At 38.7% G+C, this 15,826-nt stretch overlaps 1 protein-coding gene, 1 long non-coding RNA gene and 1 other non-coding gene across 12 annotated transcripts in view; 2 read left to right on the top strand and 1 right to left on the bottom strand.

The window, feature by feature from the left end:
• CPEB3 (cytoplasmic polyadenylation element binding protein 3) overlaps nucleotides 1-15,826 on the top strand; it is a 191,512-nt gene that overhangs the window by 18,575 nt on the left and 157,111 nt on the right. For 5 of the 10 annotated variants that reach the window (XM_057506093.1, XM_057506092.1, XM_057506091.1 and 2 more), the window contains exons 1-2: nucleotides 6,184-6,299; nucleotides 9,282-10,273. In XM_057506093.1, the coding sequence (XP_057362076.1) occupies nucleotides 9,293-10,273 (981 nt within the window). In that variant the 5' untranslated portion in view covers nucleotides 6,184-6,299; nucleotides 9,282-9,292. Of the gene's footprint in view, nucleotides 1-6,182; nucleotides 6,300-8,665; nucleotides 9,079-9,281; nucleotides 10,274-15,826 lie in introns of those variants that run through there. The other 5 variants (XM_057506089.1, XM_057506084.1, XM_057506085.1 and 2 more) reach the window with 3 other exon arrangements.
• Nucleotides 147-15,826, bottom strand: part of LOC118931087 (uncharacterized) — a 28,224-nt gene continuing 12,544 nt past the window's right edge. Inside the window, exons 2-3 of the long non-coding RNA XR_005032279.2 lie at nucleotides 6,134-6,231; nucleotides 147-1,196 (exon numbers count right to left, since the gene is read on the bottom strand). This is a non-coding gene — a long non-coding RNA (uncharacterized LOC118931087). The remainder of the gene's footprint in view (nucleotides 1,197-6,133; nucleotides 6,232-15,826) is intronic.
• On the top strand, nucleotides 2,774-2,933 carry LOC118932398 (U1 spliceosomal RNA). The gene has a single exon (XR_005032775.2). It is a non-coding gene; the product is annotated as a U1 spliceosomal RNA (small nuclear RNA).

Below are 15,826 nucleotides of genomic sequence, written 5' to 3'. Positions count from 1 at the left end.
ATCCAAGCTATACAAGGGCAATAAAACATCCACGTATGCAGAAGATTTCTCTCAGAACAGGGGGGGTGAGGTTCTAAGCCTCACCTCTGTTGATCCCCAATTTCTCACCTGATGACCCCCCTGCGACTGTGCCTGTCTTAGGTTGTTCCTCCCTTGAGGAATCTTAAGGAGGTGACATTTGAAATGAGCTCTAATGGGTGAGTAGGAGCAGGTGAGCAGAGGTAGACAGGTATCTTAGGCAAAAGGAGAAGGTGCAGAAGCATTACAGTAGAAGAGTATGTGCATTCAAGGGCCTGTCATTGTTTGGTGTGGCCAGAAAGAAGAGTAGATGAGTTAAGTTTGCATTTTATCCTCGACAAGGGAAAAGTAATTATAGAGTTTTAGGGAGAGGCATAAAACAGTAAAACAGAATAACTGAGGAGGCCATATTTGGAAAGGTACTTAATGGAGAGACATTAGGATATTACTACCATAGTTCAGGTGAAATACTATAGTGGCTATGAATGAAGAAGAGGGGATGTCAAGCAGAAATTTAGGAGGTGGAATTAACAAGTTTTAGTGACTGGCTGGATTTGTCCTTTAGTGATGGAGAAGGGAAAGGATGAAGTCATGTTCAGATTCCTAAGTTGAGTCACTACATGGATGGTGGTGCTGTTAAGTAGGATAAAGGTAAGTTAACTAGGAATAAAGACAGAAGCACTTTCGTGGGAGAAGAGGTGCTGTAAGATCCTCAGAGAAGTGTTAGTTAAATAGTGGCTTGGAACCTAGCAACAAGATTTTTTATCTGAAAACCTAGATAGTGGTGAACTTCCCTATTCATGAACATAACATTGCCCAGGGACAGTGGAATATTAGGAGAACCCTGGGGAAAGCTGACTGAGGAGGAGTGGTCAGGAGACTGAGAAGAAACTTTAGAAGTGAAAAGCCAGGAAAGCAGTGTTTTCAAAGAAAATGGAATAATGTTGTATTAGTTTTCTACTCCTGTGCAACAAATTTACCAGAAGTTTAATGACTTAAAACAACACTCATTTATTATCAATTCTGTAGGTCAGAAGTCTGATGCAACATGACTGGTTTCTCTGGTTAGGGTGTCAGATCTGCTTTCAAGCTTGTTCTTGTGGTTGGCAGGATTGCAGTTATGGTTCCTGTTTCCTTCTAGCCTGGAATCTTGGAGAGCCACCTTTCAATTCTGCTTACTATAAATGATTTATGAAGGACAAATGTCAAATAAGAATTATAAAGTGTCAGTTGGTCGTGGGTGGCTAATGGACAGAGAGGCAAGAAATATAAAGAACCCAGGTACTCTCTGGATGACCAGCAAACCACATCTGGCTCACCTGGTTCCCTTTTTGCTCCCTTTTCTCCAGTTCTGTTTTCAAACTTAGTCTGATCTAGAATTGCTTAACAGATCTTCAGTCAGGATGAGGGCTTCCTGTTTGAAATTGCTTTAGGTTTTAAAATCTTAGAAATATTCTAGGTACTTCGAGGATATCTAATTTACCATAGTTGACCAAAATAATTTACCCCTTAGGCTGTGAGGTCTTTGAAGTCAGAGGACTTGGCTTTTTTCATCTTTGCCCCTGGCACTGGCCTGGTGCATAGAGAGCCCCCAGTTATTTCTCTAGCTTACCAGACTTCTTAAAACTTACTAGACTTATGACTCTCCCTGCCATTTGGTCAGATTGTGTCGTTTTCTCTCATTAACCTACAGAAGATAGTTAACCATTACAAATATATGTATGTGTTTAAAAGTTTAAATGAAGTATAACAAAAATGCAGAGAAGTGCATAAACACTGTGTCCAGTTTTCTGAATTTTCCAAGTAAACATGCCATGTAACAGCATCCAGTTCAAGAAACAGAACATATCACCAGAGTCTCCTGCAGCGCCCTTTTTATGTCCCCTACCAATCATTATTTCTCTGTAATGGTAACAACCACCATGCTGACTTCTAACCCCATAAACTTGTTTTATTAGAACTTTATGTAAATATTAGAATCATATAGTATATACTCTTCTGTGTTAGGCTTCTTTCACTCAGCATTGTATTAAAACAATTCATCTATTCTGTTCTAGAATTGGAGTCTTTTCATTATCTTTGTCTTATGATATTCCATTCAATGAATCTGTAACAAATTTACTTAATCATTCTATTCTAGATGGATGTTTGGGTTGTTTCCGGATTTGGGCTATTACGAATAATGCTCTTTTGATGAACGTATGTTTGCATTTCTACAGGGGATATGTCTGGATGCAGAATTGCTGGGTCATAAGATTTGTGAATGTTTGCTTTAATAGATCTTGCTAAATAGTTTTGCAATGTGATTGTATAGTTATACCAAATAATACTTCCACCAACAGTGTTTGTGTATGAGTTGTTCCCACATCTTTGCTAATGTGCAGTATGTCTGCCTTTTCCAATTTAGCCATTTTGGTTTTATTTTGATTTCTTTGATGATTAGTGAGACCAAGCACCTTTTTATATGCTTTTTGGACATTTGAATATCTTGTTGAAGTCTCTTGTGGACGTGTACTGCTACTAATTTATAAAGGTCCTTTCTGTATTCTCTGTACAAGTCTTTTGTTGAAAAAAATATTTAGTGCATATATTTCTCCCATTCTGTGAGTTTTTGTTCTTGCTCTGTGTTTTGGTAAACAGATGTTCTTAATTTAATTAGCTTTATTAAAATTTTTCCTTTATTGTTATTGCTTTTGTGACCTATTGAAGATATTGTTTTCTACTCTGATATGAAATGAAAATCTCCTATGTTCTCCTACTTACCTGGCAGGGAAGATACCATGATCAGGTGGTTTTCCCAGGGCGCGGCTTATCCATTGCACTCCAGATGTGCTGACCCCTGCAATTTCCCCAAATGTGGGAAAACTCAACAGCATAATTTGTGTAGTGGGGGACTATGTTCATGCTTTCCCCTGGAAAAACAAAAAAACTCCTATGTTCTTTTAAAGGCTTATTGTTTACCTTTTACATTTAGATCTACAATACATCTGAAATCAATTTTTGTGTATTGGGTGGCAAGGATGAAGGTCTCTTTTTTGCCATGGGAAAATAGAGTTGGCTCCAATATCCTTTATTGAAAAGAGCTTCCTTTCACTGCTGCAGTGTTACTATTTTCATAAATTTGGTGACTATTCATATGTGAATCTGTTTCTGGACTTTCTATTTTGTTTCATTTGTCTTTTTGCTTATCCTTGTGCCAATAACTACACAGTCTGCAGCTTTTTATAATAGTTATCAGTATCTGGTAGTAGAAGTTCCCTAGATTTATGTATTTTTTGCTACCTAGATAGCCTTGGCATTTTTGGCACTTCCCATATAAATGTAATTTTAATTCAACAAGTATTTACTGACCACCTATTTATTATGTCCTAGGCACAGTGATAGATGCTGGGAATATAGCTATCAGTAAGATAGGCCTGGTTGTTCCTTATAGTTGGAGTGAGTGAGAAGCGCGACTAGGATTAGAGCCCCAAGGAACTCAATATTTAAAATCAGTTAGTAAAAAAGACAAGAGAGAGAGAGAGACTGACTGAGAATAACCCCAAATGTAAGAAAACCAAGAAAGGATAGCATGAAGGAAGCAAAGGGAAGAAGGTATATCCAGATGATGTGGTCAGCTATGTCGGTGTTACTGCAAGGTCAAGCAAGATAAAGACTGACAAAACATTCATAGGACTTAGCTCTCAGTGGCTACTTCAGACTTAATGAAGCAGGTTCTGTGGAAGGATGGGGTGTGTGTCTTTATTAGATTGTAAATTCTTAGGTGGGAACAAGGTCCCCTGTTCAGTTAGTGCTTAATGAATGTTATGTCATGATGATAATCAAATGATCTGCATACTGCTGAATATCATAAGGGCCAAAATGGTATTCTGTTTTATACCACTCCCCTTCATACCATTCTTGGCAGGTGATGTAAAAGTAATTTCTAAATGGAGGATAATTTAATACTTACTCAAACCTTGGCTGTTTTAGATAATCAAAAACTATACTTCATCCGTCCATTTATTCATTCATTTAGCAAGCAAATATGGAGCCACTACTGACTACCCAGGACTTGTAAGCTTTGTGCTAGAGATGTTAAGTAGGGAAGGAAAGGAAGGAAACCCAGAAAGACATATTTGACCCATGTATATCTCAGTAACTCCGAAATCTCAATTTTTACAGCCTTCTGAAACTATTCAGAAGGGGTATATGATTAAACTCTTATGATCCTGATGATAAATTACAGAAAATGCTTCCTTCCTGGTTAAATAAAAAACAAGATTTCAGTAGGGAAGGTCTTGTCCTTGTAGGGAGTCCTTCTGTAATTTATTGTTTACTTGGTATTTATTTATACTTTGGAATTTTTATTTGGATCATTTTCTTTTTAGATTTGAGTGCTCATTTTAGGAAAGGAAGAGCAGAGATGGGTTCATTTTCAAATACAATAAAATTATATTAAGTATGTGTATGAATTATTTAACTTGTAATTATTTATTGTCTTTTATCAAGTGTCAGGAGCCAACGTTTATTTTTCTTCATTGTGATAATTATTAGTAGACCTAAATTTGGAGTCAGGTGTATTAATAAATGTCCAAGTGAACCATTTTTAAGTACACCTGAATAACTTAAGAATTTCTATTTTACCAATAACATCTTGACATTGTAAGTTAAAAAATTTTAGAAAACCTATTTCTTAAAAGTCTTTGTAAGGATTTTATGAGGGCACTTTTTTTTTTTTTTTACTTAATTGCTATATTTGAAAATGTAGAACTTTAGTAGGTTACTGAAGTCTTCAAAAATCAGATTAACCTTGAGTTGATCCTTACAGGCTCTGCAATGCAAATAGTAAGCATAGCACATTGGCAGAAGAGAAGCTTTCTTAAGGAGGGTAGAGTAAGAGAAAAAAATGGGGAATATAAGATAAGTTGACATTAGGAAAAAGAAAAACATTTAGTTGTCTCAAAAAGAGCTTTTGACCGATTGATTCAAAATGACTCTTCCTCTTAAATTGTTAGCTTTGTTTTTTTCCTTAGTAGTAACTAGAAATAAAAACTACTAAGTGCTGCAAATTTGCTGTCTCTGGTAATATTTTAGTTCTAATTGGTGGAGAAAGGAAATAGGAAATAAAAGCAGATTTAAATGATGCTTAATATTTTTAGTTCTAAGTTCAGTCAGCAGTCATCAACTGTCATTTACTCTGAACCCCTTGGGTGAGTGGCATTGAGCCAAATCCCACAAGAAATACATTCTGCTTACGTGAGCAAACTGGTAGTTGAACTATTGCTCTAAGAAGCTGTAGATAATGACAGTTGATATTAATATGTTGTGAGATTTCTACCTTGGGGTCATGAGGTTTGAGAGAGGAAAAATGTACATGCACCTTAAAAATTAAACAGAAACTGTATCTACTTTCTGTTTTGAATAAAGAAGTCACTGTCCTATGAGTGAAACACTAAACATGTCAAATTATTTTTTAATATTTCATCAAATACTATTTTAGCTTAAAAGTGTTGAATTTTATTTGATTGATTTTTATGAATAATGCAAAGTAAACTTAATTTTGACAAGTAAAATAGGGAGGTAAGTTGATTCAGAGCACATCAAGTAGAATCTTAACTGATTTGTGCCTTCTTTGAAAACTCAAGTTACAAAGAAATCTTGGTAGATGTAAAAAATTTGTGACTGAATTCTATTTATACTTGATTTTCAAGGTTAATATCATATTTAAGGTATTTTTCATTCAATAACTTTAAAATTGTTTCTTTTAATATGGTCAGATTTTAATTATTTATCTTTCCCCAGTCGTCCCTCCTTCCCTTCTTATCTCTCTCCACCTCATTCTCTTTTGCTGTGGTAGGGTTCCTATTGCTGGCTACTCAGTCTTTACCATTCTAATACCATTTAAGGTAGCTCTGCTGGGTTCTTTTGAGTCCTACAATCCAGTTTCTCTTTTAACCTGGCTTCCTAAATCAAGTTGACAAACCAGTTTCTTTTTCCCCCTTTTCAACAACTCGTGATTTAGATTGGTTAGGAAGATATAATGTAATCCGGGTAACCACCTCTTCCCCTTAGAATCGGTATTTGAGAGGCTTCCTCCTTTCGTTGCTGAACGTGCTTAAGTCTGGCAGAGTACCTTGTGAAGGACTTCAGCCCCCACAGTTCCTTGTGTGCGCATGCCCTCTCTTCTTACAGTTGTCAAAGTGCTTTTGCCAGAGCGGTCACATAATCAACCTGAAAGAAGAAAATAAATACTGTACACTTTAAAATTTTATCGATCCTTAAAAACTGGACACTCAAAGGTAACTGCTACTAAGAATTTGTTACTTAAGATCGGGTAATTGCATGTAGAGGAAGATCTATTGTGTGTGTGGTGGGGGGAGGGGAAGGAGATATCTATTTCTCGGACTTTGCTGTAAATAAGAAAAAACAAAAAACAAAAAACCCCGACCCAAACAAACTATACAGGCAGTTACTGAGAGGCATTGCATATTAACTTTGTAAATGTTATCTTAATCTATTGCTTGCCTTTTGTTTAAAAGGGTATATTTATTAAAGATGGGTCTTGACCTTGACAGAGTGAATTTATGCAGAAAGTGAAATTTATATCTCTAAGGAATGTTGAAACGAGAAATAGGTGTTCTTGGTAGGATATAATTTTTAAAATTCAATAAATATATTAATTATAGCATTTACAAAATACTCCTTGAGTCCAGTTTACTTTTTGGCTTTTTTGCTATAGTACAGCATTAATTTTTCCACCAAGAGCATGTAGTTTAAACTGGAGGCATTAACAGAAACCGTTCATACAGCCTCCAGAAAAGCTGGGTAATATTAAATTATAATTAAATGCATATTTCAGCCATGATGATATGGCTATCGGTAAAGACAATTCTAGCCCTCTGGAAGTGACTCAAATCCTAGATTCTAATGGTTTACTGCAGCATTGCTTTAAACCAAGGATAAAAATGTCTCTTTCTATAACCATATCCTTTGGCAGCACTAGAACTTTGTGCTGTTGTGATTCCAAGCCTCGCTTGCCTCTTTGTGTCATATTTTACACTACTGAGCAAAGCCATTGTTTTAAAGCAAGGGAACTGAGGAACATAAAATCAACTTTAAGTAGTTTTATTCGTAGTAGTTGGCAGTTTGTGATGTATATCTTATTGGGTTGGGTTTGCGGGGCAGGAGGTGTAGAAAGAGTGAGCTGGCTGTGAAGGTTTTCCTTGAGCCCCCTATTTTGTTTATGTGTGAAACTTTAAAATGAAATATTAACCATTTTAAAGATAGTCTTTAGATGCCCTCACACACACACACAAATATATATATATATATATATATATATATATATATATACACGCACTTACAATTGTAAAATAAATAAGTAACCGGGATGTAATGTATAGCATAAGGAATATAGTCAGAATATTGTAACAACTTGGTATGGTGATAGCTGGTACCTAGAATTATCATGTATATAAATGTTGAATCACTGTGTTGTACACCTGAAACTAATGTAATACTGTGTGTCAACTACCCTTCAATAAAAAAATAAATAAATAAATAAATAAAGATAGTCTTTAATGAAATAGTAGAACTACTTTTATCTCATTTCTCAGCCTGACATATTTTGCTTAATAGTTAAAAGTGGTAGCATCTCCATTTTCCTATATACATTTATTTTATAAGTTATTATAGTGAGGATGTCCAAAGGCAGAGCTTCTGTATCTGAATGTCCTTTCTCAAGTGTTCTAAGATGCTTCTCTAACCGAGTTAATTAACTGCATTAAATATATTAATAAATTTGTTGCAATTGTACTGAATGGTCATCTAAAAATAACCGATCATGTGCTTCTTTATTCGAAATATTTGTTCTCAGGGTCTCAGCGTTGTATCATGTATTTAAAACAACACATTCTAAAGGACAGACTAAGTGACAACTGTGTGTATGGAAATCTGGTTTTAAGTGATTACTATTTTCATCCTTGAATGAGAAAACAGGCTGTATGGCAGAGGTGAATATAGACCTATGCGAAATGGAAAATACCATACACTCCTTATATGGCTAAATGAAACAGTGATGGCAGTGCACTATAATTACAATGTATGAGAATTTGGGACTTTGTACTATGCTATTTTTGACACTTTTGCTAGCATATGGTAATTCAGGGTCTTCAAACAGTGATCTTTTATGGCCAATACTAGTTATAAGAGAATGGATTCTAAATTTGCTGAAGTCTTGTGACCAAGGCAGCAGCAGGGAGATTCAAAACTGGAAATCTGACAACTCCAGAATTATCTTGACTTTCTCCTTAAATCTCAGAGGGATATTTTTTTAAAGCCCCACCCCCACCCCACCTCACAGTCTCTCTCTCTCCCTCTCATTCTCTGACCTCAAATCCAACCAGAAAAATTTCTCCACTCTGCAGAGAAATTCTCAGGCTTCTGTTGATACGTGAACCACTGAGATGCTAAGATACTCTTGTGCGGCAGAATTGGCGATAAGAAAATTGGAGAATGAGCAGAAAAATTATAATCCTTAAAGTAACAAGCAGAAAACACTCCCAAACGTTTCAGTAGAATTTTACCTTTTCAAAAACGGTGGGGTTTTGTTTTTTTTTTGGTTTTTTTATGTCTCCTAACAAAATGGAGTAGCTGCAGCTACTGGGAGGCCAGAGAATGATTGTGCAGCTGAGTCCTCCTCCCAACATATGCCAAGGATTTCCTCCCTCGTGGTTCGCTGCTGCTAAATGAAACAATTACCAATGCAGGAAGGTAGTTTGCTAATCAAGAGGAATGACTGCTGTTTCTTTAAAGTGCCTGAGCAGGAAAAGGGAAGAAGGGGTCTTGTGCGGTGTCTTTTTAACCTTGCTGAAGGACGCAGCAGTATTTATTGACGTATGCAAATAACTGGGGGAGGGTGGTGCTTGGGAAAAAACAGGAACCAGAATCAGTTTCTCATTGCTGGGTGAACGCTCTGAGTTCCGGTGAAGGGAGAAGAGACGTGGCGAAATTGCTGTCTTTCTGTCTTATAAGCACATCTCTCACTAGTACAGAAAAGGAACCAAGACATCAGAAAGGGTGAAGACGCTCTCAGTATTTTTAGAGACCTTGCACGAGCCCCACCCCCACCCCGACTCGTTCTTCTAAACGAGAGATTATGGATTTGCGTTGCAATTGGCTAGTAGCGTGGCACTGGATTTTCGCAAGTAAAACACCCGCCCGCTTCAGAGGGGCAATAACCATCACATTGACAATAACGCGTCTCTCTTTTCCCGTTTCAGCTGCGCAAACCATGCAGGATGATTTACTGATGGACAAAAGCAAAACCCAGCCCCAGACCCAGCAGCAGCGGCAGCCCCAGCCCGAGCCTAGCGCAGCCGAAGCCCCATCCACGTCCCTCTCCTCAGAGACCCCCAAGCCGGAGGACAGCAGCGCAGTGCCGGCCCTCAGCCCCGCCGCGGCCTCGCCGGCCCCCAACGGCCCCGACAAGATGCAGATGGAATCGCCGCTCCTGCCGGGCTTGAGTTTCCACCAGCCGCCTCAGCAACCGCCGCCGCCACCACAGGAGCCCACGGCACCGGGCGCGTCGCTGTCGCCGTCTTTTGGCAGCACCTGGTCCACGGGTACCACGAACGCGGTGGAGGACAGCTTCTTCCAGGGGATCACCCCAGTCAATGGGACCATGCTCTTCCAGAACTTCCCGCACCATGTCAACCCAGTCTTCGGAGGCACCTTCTCCCCGCAGATCGGCCTGGCGCAGACCCAGCACCACCAGCAGCCGCCGCCCCCCGCGCCGCAGCCCGCGCAGCCCCCGCAGGCGCAGCCCCCGCAGCAGCGCCGGTCGCCTGCCAGCCCCAGCCAGGCGCCCTACGCGCAGAGGAGTGCTGCCGCGGCGTACGGCCACCAGCCCATCATGACCAGCAAGCCGTCCTCGTCGTCCGCTGCAGCAGTCGCTGCGGCTGCAGCCGCTGCCTCATCTGCCTCATCCAGCTGGAACACGCACCAGAGTGTGAATGCCGCCTGGAGCGCGCCCTCCAACCCTTGGGGTGGCCTGCCAGCAGGCAGGGACCCTCGCCGCGCGGTCGGCGTGGGCGTGGGCGTGGGCGTTGGGGTGCCTTCACCTCTCAACCCTATCTCACCGCTCAAAAAGCCCTTCTCCAGCAATGTTATCGCGCCACCCAAGTTCCCCCGCGCGGCCCCACTCACCTCCAAGTCCTGGATGGAGGATAACGCTTTCCGGACCGATAATGGTAACAATCTGTTGCCATTTCAGGTAATGTACTTGCATACGCCTTCCTCCTACCCCGCTCCCTTTGCTCCTTCTTCCTTGCCTTTTAATTGTCCACTGATTTTTTATTCAAAAAAGGCAGCGATGGCCAGCTCTCCTACTCCTTTCCAAAGCTCCAGTTCAATGGAGCTGTTACACTACCAGGGATAAGGGTGTGGAACATTGTGACTGCTAGAGTAATTGTATTTATGCACCCTGACAAGATAGAAAAGCTCCTTTTAGTTTTTTTCTTTCATCATATTTATGCCTCTTATCTTGACCTTCTTTGACAAGTAAAGCTGCTAGTGTATGGCAAGGTGCCGGCATTGTCCCAGGATGACTAGGCTGAGATTCCTGTCGTTTTAAGTAGCTACACATTTCAGGTTTTGCAATTCCATGCTCAAGGTGCCGCCTGAAAGCTGTCCACTCCCGAACCACCCTGGCCATATTCTTAAAGAGGTTAACAGCCCTTGAGTGGTGCTATTTCAGACAGTTCCACATGCTCAATAAAACTAACGTGAACACATGTATTTATGTCTCGCCAAGGTGCTGGCATCATTAATAGCAGTCAGCATATTGCCCCTGCTGGGAAAATTATGAGTGTGAGATTCCAATAAACACCGGAACTCTTATCAGGGACCAAGATGGAACAGTGTGGAAATTTTAGGGGTAACCCTTCTCAATGTTACCTAGAGGGACTTAGAAATTGTTTTTTTTCCAGAGGAAACAGACAATAGGACACGACCTTCAGAGCCATATTGCAATGGAGTCTATTTGCTAGCTAGTACTGAAATATTTAAAGCTGCAGTGTCCTTCATTTGGGTCATTTAAGAAGACAATGCAGATCAATTACACCATTTGAAACTGGGCAAAGTGAAAGTCTTGCAACTTTAATGAAAAATGAGCCTTGTGTCTTGGTGTTAAATGGCAATGAAAACCCCAGGAAGTGCCCCAGACAAAATGGTTGAATGGAGTGTCCTTATTCTGTTCTTGTTTTCTGATCTAGCCCACGCCACATCAGTTAGTTGGCAGTGTCCTGAACATCTTGAGTTGAAAAGGGGTGGTGAGGGTTGTTCACTGGGGGTTTTTGTTCTGAGGCAAACATTTATCCTTCACTTACAAACTGATTTGGCCATAAGCTTCTAGGCTCAGTTAGAAAATGAAGGAAGGAAGGAAGGAGAGAGGAGGGCTTTGGATGAGACCTGACTTGGGTGGTCAAAGAAATGAAACAAATCTTTGCGCATTCCTGAAAAATGGCAGAAACGACATTTGACAGAGGTAGTTTAAAGCGCCAGGTGCAATTTGAGCCTTCATTTTATTGCCCTCTACATTTCAGATGTGATGTTTGGGGTGGCTCCCATCCCTGAAGGGGGAGATAGGGTTATTGAGAAGCACATGATTCTCTAGTTTAGAGCAAGGATTTTTAACCTTGACAGTTCAAGCGAGTCCATGAAACCCAAAAATTGTGTGTATGAGAGTTTTTAATGAGAGGATTTTACCAAATTTTTACAGGGGTTCTTCCTTCAAGAATGGAAGATTTCAATATTAATGTGTATTTCCTTTAATTACTCTAAAGTTTATCTTAATAGAATGAGACACTGCAAGGTGGGATTAGTTTGGTAGATACAGAAAAAGAGGAATCTGCTTTCTGGAATTTATCTTTGTGCATATTTCTGTGGGGGTGCAAATTTTTATGGGAGCATGGGGTAGGACAGGGAGTCTGCATTTGAAAGGACAGCCCCTCTTTTTCTAACAGTCGGTCTTTTTATTCTGATGTTCCCTATTGAAGTGCAGTCTTAGAGGATAACTTAAAATCTGGTAAGGGAGGCCTAGGGGTTGGGAACTGAAGTACAGACATCAGTTAGCATGTTTGAGGAGTTGAATCTGAATACAGCTAGCTTTTGATTAATTATCTCCAGAAATGGGGACTAGGGAGAGATTAAATCTATATCCCCCAAACTGATACAAGTAGTGTGAGGATTGCCAGTTGTTTCTCAGCAAACCATTTACCAGCAATGCTAGTGAGAGCCAGGCAGACTGGATTGAGTTTGGTCTCTTGTCTTTTCATCCCTAGTGGTGCTATTGAGTAGGCAAAGATGGCTAAAAGGTTTGTAGGGGGAGCAATTTGATTGAAAATTGAGCTTTATGTATTTGGCCTTGGGAAGACCTACATGGACTTTATGTCTCATTTCTTTTCCTTACTTAAAATGGAGCTTCTGGGTTTTAGAGCAATATTAGAACCAGAGTAGGAATAATCTGGTTGTGTTTTGGTTTGGAATATTATATCAGACTTGATTTGTGTTGATAAAGTATATCACATAATATTTTAAAAAATACATTGAGTCTTGTGTGCAGAATTTTACACTTTTGTGCATTTATTAAAATAATTTTTCTGCGAAAAGGGGAAAATAAGTAGTCCTAATGACTTTTTAAATATTTGTTTATTTTCACAAATAGGATTTTTTTCTTTAAATTGAAGTTTATTTCATAGAATACCAACTTTTATTATTTATTTATTTATTTATTTTCCAACTTTTATTTTTTATTAAATTTTATTTCACAGATTCTTTGAATTAAGAAAGCTTTCAACAGTGGTCTACTCTAATGTATCTTAGTATTTTTAAAACAAATTTAATTCCCCCTTCCACCTCCCCTGCCCTGTGCTGCTTCACTGTCTTTTGCCAGCCAACACAATAGATTTTTTGGAGCTTGACTTCTATAAAGACTATTTTAATGTGGTTTTTCAAACTACATATGCTTCCTTACCCTATTCCCTCAAGTCTAACAAAGTTGATTGGTTTTCCTGGGTTGGAGTGGCTGCTTTCTTAGGGATTACTTGTACTGAAAAGCTACTTTATTTCTACAAATAAGGAAACTGAGGTCTTCAGAGGTAGAGTGACATAACTCAGGCCCTAGTGCTTTGGCTAATTTTGTTGATGTGTCTCCTTAACTTCCCTATAGCACTAGTGCTGTCAGGTAGAATTCATTTTAAGTCAGATTCTCTTTGGACTCTATTCAAAGGGACTTAATTATGAAACTATCTAGTGAGCTTCTCTATCTGGCTGATGCCTTTTAGTTTTGGACCTCTCACCAGCAGAGCTTACAGTGAGGCACACTCCACTGGAGGAATTACACATATGCATCATTCTGTATTTACATGAGATAGGGAAGCCTAGGTCTGTAAAAGGACTAGAACAGAGATGTTTTCTGTGTAGTGAATTTGGGTTTAAATATCATTACTGTGCTTAGAAGTTTAGAAGGGACTTTTGAGAGAACCTGTTTCACCACTCTGCTCATTTTCCAGAGGATAAAATCAAAGTCTATATATGTGAAGTGACTTGCCCAAGTTCAGGTAGATAGTTTCTATCAGAAGCAGGCTTTGGAGGCAGATGGCCTAGGTTTACATCTCAGCTCTGCCACTTGCTGGCATCATAACATTGTTGTTATGTATGTTGACCTTCAATTTCTTCATCTTTAAAATGGAAATAATAATAATAATTCCTTCATATGAATTCAAATGAGAAGCCATGTTAAAGTGCTTGGCCCATAGTAAAATACCACATAAATATTGGGTTACAATTATTATTGTTATGGTGATCAGAAGCTCTGCAGGATCTTACAGTATGTTACTGATTTTTCATACAGCATAAATCTGAATAATCCCAAACTTCTGTGTAATGTTATTTAGTCTTTTTTTCAGCCTGAGGCTACCTCTCATTTCTGTAACACATGGTAATCCATTATTTATTCTTGGGCCAGGCCCTGTGCTAAATACTTTACATGTACTTTCTCACTGAAACTCCTTTGAGGTAGGGAACTATTATTATCCTCATTATATTGACAAAGAAATGGAAGGTTAGTGCATTTACATTATTTGCGCAAGATCACACAGCCAGTAACTGATGGATTTGGGATTTGGACCCAGGCAATCTGTCTCCAGAGCCAGTGGAGGCTTGTAATACCTTGGCTCTAATATGTCCAGAACAACAGTTAACAGTGTAGTCAGGAGAAGCAGGAGACTGGGCTGAATCTGTACTTGACCTTATGATATACCCTAGAAATTGTTTAAAAAATTTTTTTATATTGATAGAAATGGAGGAAGAAAAATATAGTGTGCATACATATACTACCACTTAAATTCAGGAGTAGAAATAGTTTTTCCTGTTTATTTATTTATTTAATGTATTTTTAATCATTGTATTTTTGGAAAGAAATTCAAATTATGTTCTGCTTTCTGTCTGTATCTCTGCCTTTGTTCCTCCCTTTTACCCCCCACCCAAAATGAAAGTAATTTATATAAATTTCTTATTTTCTGGCATAAGCTTAGTTAAATGTAATTGGTGTTAATTTTGCTGGATTATATGTAATAGAGGAAGAAATTCCTTACATGAAGTCATGAGAATATAAGTTATTTAAAAAGTAAATACATCTAGTCATAATAAATATTGAGGAGACATCAATATTTTTCAGCTAGTATATGCTCCTTTAAAAAAATCTTTTCAGGAAGTAATATAAATTGTCTAGTTTATGCTTGCTTTTGAATAAGGATAGTATGACCTAGATTTAAAACTGGAGACTCTTCTGTAGTTGGTTTCTTAACTACCGCTCTAATGCAAAACCATTTAAGGTCCACCCAACCCCACAAACTGTTTCACAACCTATTATGGCATGGTTAATATGAATGACAGCAAAACCACATTATCTATATTCTGTTTAAGAGAGGGATTAGTTGGAAATATTAGGTTTTCTATGCTACTGAAAACATTAATAATATAAACTATACTTCAAAATTGCATGCTGAACAGTAGTTAGCTTTAAACTCTTCATGACCTTGCAGTGAGTTGATAGAAAAGTACAGTCTCCAAAATGTAATGTTTTTAGATTTCCTCTAGGGCACAATTTTATACTTAAGTAGCTTTCTCCATTGGTTGGAGAAGGTTTTGTTGTTGCTTAAGGGCTGTGTAAGGTATAATGCTTGTTCATTTATACCTTGTCATTGCTTAGTGGTTTTTGTAGTATTTTGATCTGCAAATTACTATAAAAGTGTCAAAAGATGATGGCTTTGTTTACTCCAACATGAACATTTTGATTAAGCCATGTGGATTATACTGAGGAAAGAGATGGCGGAGAGCATAGAGTAGTGGACAGCCCATGAAGCTTGGAATGGGGAAGACACTGGTTGAAGCCTCAACTCTGTCACTGGTGATTGGGGTGTGTTCATTTATCCAACGATTCTTTTTTCCAGTCTTCAAAAATGGAGAGAGTGCCTATCTTCTGGATTTATGAGAGAATGTATACAAAGTGTTCAGAAAATTAGATACTGTTATGGTTCTTTGATGCCTAACTACCTGTAATTATAGTCAATTACAGCTTAATAGAGGACATATTGTTGACAATCAGTAGTCCAGAATTAAATACTAGTTAATCACATCTGGAAGTGGAGAGGGACTAGAAAGATGTGTCCAGCAGGGATGGAAGAGCAATGAAAGGCTCTTTGTATATTATGGTGACTGCCAATCCTAGAATGCCAGTCATGGTGCTCTGAGGGCTGGGAAGTAT

This window comes from Manis pentadactyla, chromosome 8 (genome assembly GCF_030020395.1).
Source record: "Manis pentadactyla isolate mManPen7 chromosome 8, mManPen7.hap1, whole genome shotgun sequence".
NCBI classification, from domain to species: Eukaryota; Metazoa; Chordata; class Mammalia; order Pholidota; family Manidae; genus Manis; species Manis pentadactyla.
This window is presented reverse-complemented; position numbering and strand designations above follow the sequence as displayed.